The sequence below is a fragment of the Meleagris gallopavo genome, chromosome 4, assembly GCF_000146605.3.
Source record: "Meleagris gallopavo isolate NT-WF06-2002-E0010 breed Aviagen turkey brand Nicholas breeding stock chromosome 4, Turkey_5.1, whole genome shotgun sequence".
Classification (NCBI taxonomy): Eukaryota; Metazoa; Chordata; class Aves; order Galliformes; family Phasianidae; genus Meleagris; species Meleagris gallopavo.
The window spans coordinates 22745516-22751611 of NC_015014.2; the positions used below are offsets into that span (position 1 = coordinate 22745516).

General features: G+C 33.6%; 1 protein-coding gene across 1 annotated transcript in view; it reads right to left on the reverse strand.

Moving 5' to 3' along the window:
• GPM6A (glycoprotein M6A) overlaps positions 1 to 5628 on the reverse strand; it is an 86180-nt gene extending 80552 nt beyond the window's left edge. Inside the window, exons 1-3 of the mRNA XM_031553263.1 lie at positions 5457 to 5628; positions 3924 to 4000; positions 2600 to 2687 (exon numbers count right to left, since the gene is read on the reverse strand). Coding sequence (XP_031409123.1) covers positions 2600 to 2687; positions 3924 to 4000; positions 5457 to 5604 — 313 coding nt within the window. The 5' untranslated portion in view covers positions 5605 to 5628. The remainder of the gene's footprint in view (positions 1 to 2599; positions 2688 to 3923; positions 4001 to 5456) is intronic.
• Positions 5629 to 6096: the final 468 nt, after the last annotated feature.

The following is a 6096-nucleotide window of genomic DNA, read 5'->3' on the forward strand; positions in this document are numbered from 1 at the left end:
TTTTAATTTCACACCAAGTTCCCAGATAACATTGACACAGGGAGGAGGTCATCTTTAAGTGGCTGTCTAATTGCATTTCACACTTTCCTGACCCGAATAGCCTGAAGCCAATGGGGCCCTGTCAAGGCTTATTCAAATTGAAATAGGAAAGCTTCCTCAGTTTGCCTCGGGACGTTTCAATTACAGGCATATGCAAGATATTGCAGGGTCTTTCCGTAGTCTATGAAACATTCCTGATTAATTTTCTAAGAAGAAAGTATATTTTGAGCTTTCAGATCTGTAGAATTTGGAACGGATTTTTTTGTTTTGTTTGTTTGTTTTTTGTTTGTTTTTTTTTTTCCTTTTGGGACATTTCATGATCTCAGCAGGGTAGATGTCTGAAGAATTTGCTTTTCTTCTCTTACCTGCATCTAACATCCTTCAAAAGAACACAGTTCTATTTGGCTACAGGAACAAGCCCGCTTACGTATTTCCCTGACTCTTGTTTGACATTTTCCTTCTCTGTAAAATCACGTTTTCCCTGCCATGTAATCCTGAAAGTATATGAATTTTTCTATGCTCCAACACTAATTTATATACTATTTGAACCCCAGAGAGCATTTCCTTTTGGAAACTAGACAGCTAATTTATTGAAAATAAAATAAAATTAAAAAAAAAAATCAACATCCATGTACAAACCTGAGACCAAAAGAGAGATTAAAGTAATAGCTATGGGAAAAACATGACTTGTGACCACATGGTTTTGCAAATTCTAACAATTTTTTGTTTTTGCAATAAGTGCTTACATTTCTCTACTGCATATATGTTTCTAATCCAGATTAATGAAATTAAAGATTAATCTGAAATCACAGATGGTCCTGACATGTATAAACAAACTGCTTCCTCTGGAAAATTTCATGACACTTTGACAACTTTAAAGAATTTACATATATCAACTAATTTGGGTCTTGCAAGTGTACCTCCAGAAGTGATAAAGTGAAGCATATCAATGGAATGATCAAAATGTCATTTAAAAGAGGTGATTTTACCATTTCAATTGTTCAACAATCTCACGGATAAAATAGTGCTATTACTGAATGGTAACAATACAAACTGCTTACTACTTCAGTCAGATGGAGTACTCTATTTTAAAGAAAATGTCTAATAAGTGTTTTCAACCTGCAATGAATTCATAAGCTTTCTCCTTTGTAAAGGACTAATATTTTGATCTCATTTTTCTGTTAAGAAGAATTAAATTTCACAAATGTAGAGTTTTGCTACTATTATGGAATCGTACAAAGACACTAGGCTAACTTCACCAACTTAGCATTGTTCTAATTCTTTTCACAGTAGCACATATGAAGAAGGATGTTGATTCTCCAGGTGACTTAAATTACCTCTGTATACGTTTTTTGTACCCTAGCCCACTATCAACACCTTCTGATTTGGAACACAGGATCTTTCTTCGTACATATAGACATTTAGACATTACATTTAGACAGAAAGTACATTTTTACCATTTTTACCTCCTTGTTGTGGTTTAGCAGCTAAGCATCAAACAGCTGTTCAGTCACACTCCCCAAGATGGTTGGGGAGAGAAATGAAGGAAAAAAATTAAAGGAAAAAAAAAAAGAAAAGCTCAATCCCCCTGGCCAGCTCTTTTAATATTATTGTTTTGCATGTTTTGTATATGGGGTCAGCTGGTTCTGCTCCTCCTTCCCCCCCAGTTCCTTGCGTATCTCCAGTTCCTCACTGGCAGGCCAGTATGAGAAGCTGAAATGTCTTTGACTTAGTACAACCACTGCTCTGCAACAACAGAATCGTGAAAGTGATTCTGAGAGCAAACAAACAAAAAAACCAAAGTATGGCTGTAGTATTCAGTGACAAAATATTAGTTGCACTTGTAAAGCAAACACCGTCAGTAAAAATTCTCTAAGGGAATGCATCAGTACCAAGTAATAGTCATTTTTCATTCTCTATACCAATTTTTATCAAGGTTACAGTAGAGTATACATCAGTACAGGGAATACAGTACAGAATCCCCACTCTAAAAATATCTTGATATTTGGACAGACACAGCAAGCAAAAGGCAGAAAAGCAGGGCACTATCTCACACTACTTTTTTTATTCCTTGGAACATTCTCATTGGACAAAAATTGAAAGTAATCTTTATTATGAAAGTAGTAAAAACATGTCCGAAAAGAGAAATGAAAATATTCACATATAAGCACAGAGCAGACAAGTAGACATAGTTCATAAAATAGCAGCATGATAAATTTGTGAATATCCAGAAAGGCATAGATCATAAATGGATATTATTTTGGTCATAAGAAAGACACACAAGTTTCTACACTTGTCTGAATATAGCAATAGAATGGTAAAAATTCCTATTAGGTACCCAAAGGTGAATCTTATTCAAAGTAATCATGACATTCTATTTAGAAGGTAATCCAGCAATAAAATTTAAACTTACATATAGGTAGTAGTATTGAATTACAGAATTATATTAGATCAATAGGCACACAAACCGAATAAGTAACAATTAGAACATACTAGTGATTTTAAATGACAAAAATAGAATAGAATAAAATAAAATAAAATAAATAAAATAAAATAAAACAAAATGGTGTTGGGGAGCTTACCATAGCAATGACTGCTGCTCCTGCTCCAGCGAGTGCCACAATGAACAAGTGGAATGTCATGTTTAGCTGCAAAAAGGGACAAAGGGATTTTTATGCATTTAATACTAAATGGAAACAGAACAAAAAGCCTGAATAATACAGAACAAAAGATTGCCACCCTGGTACCACTGTTCTACAAAACTGGTGATTACTATTACTTTTTATCAAAAGATTGAAATTAGAACATGATATTGTTGTTACAATACTCATATTAAGGACAAAATAAATAAATGAAAACAAATATTTAAAAATTAGCAGGACTCAAAAAATAGTTTACATTTGCGGTGATACCCTCTATGATAGTGATTATTATACTATCTAACTAGCTCTTCAAAACTTTAGTTTCTCTAGGGGCAGAGAGAGCATAAGAATTTGTTTCCCTTTGCCATCTGTAGCTTTTCATATGCTCATATGCAGATTTATTTTCCTCCAAATTTTGCCAATAAAAATTGTTCACAGTGATATAATATAAACAAAGTTATTTAAGTAATCCAAGCTATCTTCCCCACTCTATCCCAAACTAAATGATTACATCTGTTTTTCAGACCAGTGATCTGGTTTACACTCACTGTACTGACTATACAGCAAGGGTTGCATTTTCTTAGATGTTTTTCAATATAAAGAAGGGTGATTGGGTAACTGCATTCTAGGAAGATTTATGAAACAGAGTAAGACCTGTGATACATTTAATGAAGCACCCTCTGACTTCACATTGATCAAGATTTTATCCTCTATTATAGTTTTAGATAGACATTTTGTTTGCACTGTTTTCTACCTTTATCATTTAAAAACAGAACCAAAGATCTCAGCTGTACTGAAATTGTGCTCTTTGCCTGAGGAAAAAAAATTAAAAAGAGGTACATTTATCCTAATGCGCCGTAAAATTTGGTCTAATCCATTTGAAAACTTTATTCCCCTGTCACAACAGCAACTGAGATCTTCAAACAGTAATTCTATATATAGTCTTCTTCATTGTGCAGCAAAATGCATTAGCATTCAAAAACACATGCACCTTGTTTATTTCTTAACAAAAACAAAATACAAGTATGTTTAGAAAAACAATGGCCAGAGAAGATGCAGTGGCTAAATGCAGTATTGGTAGAAGAGCAGGAAAGGTACTGATCACAGTATTTTCCACTTTCCACACCATTTTATCACTCTAGCTAGAATCAGAACACAAAGAGTAAGAAGAAAAAACACACACCAGTTACTCCTATTATAATGTATTTCATGGATTTGACAAAATATCATCAATTTACTCACCTCATTTGAGTCACACATCTTGATGAAACTTTCTGATGTAGTACAAACCTTCTTTTCCTCTCCAATTGTTACAATACCTAAAGCAGAAAAAATATTCACACTATTTAGTTCTCCTAGTACATAGCAGTCTACTTTATGTGAGCCAGGAAAGCTAAGAAATACCAGTTTTTGCCTCCTACATAGAAATCTAGTTAAAAAGTTAAAATCATTTTTTCCTAATTTCAGTCATCGAAAAAACAAACACATCATCATCTTAGTAAAAATTCTACTAGGAAACATGTGGGCAATGATTTTTGTGCCATTAAAAAAAAATATTCTACATTTTACTCAGCACAATAATTGAAACATTAGGAAATAATTTTCAACCAGTGTGTACACATATCATGCTGGATATTCATAAATATTCTCTTCCCTCATGTTGAGAACTGTGCTGTATATTGTATTTAGATGTGTTGATCTGGTACAAAGCTTTTTCCAAAAGTTATAACCAAGTATTACTCAAACACATATTTGATTGTAATGATGGTTTCTATCAGCAAGAATAACCAGAATTTACACTGCTTGCTTCAACTAATGTTGAAGTACTAAACCAAAGACAGCTTGAAGAAAATCCCTATAAATCATTTATCCTGAAAAACAATGATGTTCTTTCTTATTAGAAACAAATAGTTTTAAAATGGAATTTATAGGAAACAGATATATTCACAGAATATACATTTTACATGCTCATGCTGTATGCATATTTTAAATAAAAATAAGTATGAACAAAATAAATATTAGCAAAACAAAAGCTAAGAGAAGGAAGAATGAATACTTTGCTGAGATCTGTACAGATAACTGTCCTTTCAAATTGCCTATCATGCTGTGGGGGGGATTTTTTTAAATAGATCACCCCTGAAAACAATAAGGTGAAATATTTTGTTTCAGTTTACGTTAAATATTCAACATATATCAAACTCTTTCACTCCTATTGAGTGCAGCATTTTTTCTATCTTAAGGCTGCAATAAAAAACATAGTACATGTTCATATTTGGCTAAGGAGACAAAGGAATGAGATTCAGAGAAGTGTCCAAGAGAAGTAATATTACCCAAGGCTCTGTGGGCTGAGAAACCATAGAGTCCAGAGTATCTAGTCTCAAATCAGTCTTATGAAAGAAAGGAATCAATATCAAATCCAAGAATTCTCAGACTTTTATAAAATTCCAAACCACTTTATGTCTAAATTCTCCATCCTTCAAAAAACAAATATATTTCCACATTTTTTTCTGGAGCTCACCGTGAAGCCCCAGATTCTTTCTCCAGAAGCCTCTTAGAAAGTTCCTATTTGTATTGCTCTTCACTTTCACAAGGCTTAATAATGCAGCAAATCTCTGATAAACTGCCTTGACTTGTAGGCAATACCATAGATACGGTTGGTTTTTTTGTTTGTTTGTTTGAAACACTGGTTGGAAACATTCAGATACTTGGAAACAAAGCAACATGACATTTTCTGTTGTGAAATCTTGCTGTATTTAGTATCCCTCACTCACATACCATACTGGCGAAGATCCAAGCAGAGATTAGTTCCATCCACTAAGGTGGCATTTCGGCAAATGGTCCATAGATTGAAGTACATGTAAACAGGCAGAGAAGTGAAGGCTGTAACTCCAAGCCAAGCCAACATAAAGATGTATGTCAGCATAATAAACTGTAATAAAAGAGGGAAAAACAAGTAAGTCAGAATTTAACTGATATTCAAACGCAAGAAAAAGAACCACTGAGAAATTAGAAGAGAGAGGGAGAAAGAGAGAGAGAGAGAGAGAGAGAGAGAGAGAGAGAGAGAGAATTTGATTGTTTTTGTCTCTGTCTTTGTTAGTATTATGATTTTGGTCTCATTAGAAAAACAGAGCAGTTACGTGTTCAGAAATACAAGCTTACTCCACACATTCCTGCCACTCTTGGGTCTGTGTTTGTTGCAAAGCATCCCACCTGAAGTACTGATAGTGCTGCACACTTTCTGAAGAATATCTCTACCTCTCCCCCATCACCACTAATCTTTAGTTAAAACAAGAGGCAACAGTGATTGGTTTTACTACTATTGTTCACAATAATAAATATATATACAGTGTAATACTATATGATGTGCTTGCTTTTGCTATTAAAATCCAAGTCTTAAAAAAAAAAAAAAACAAAC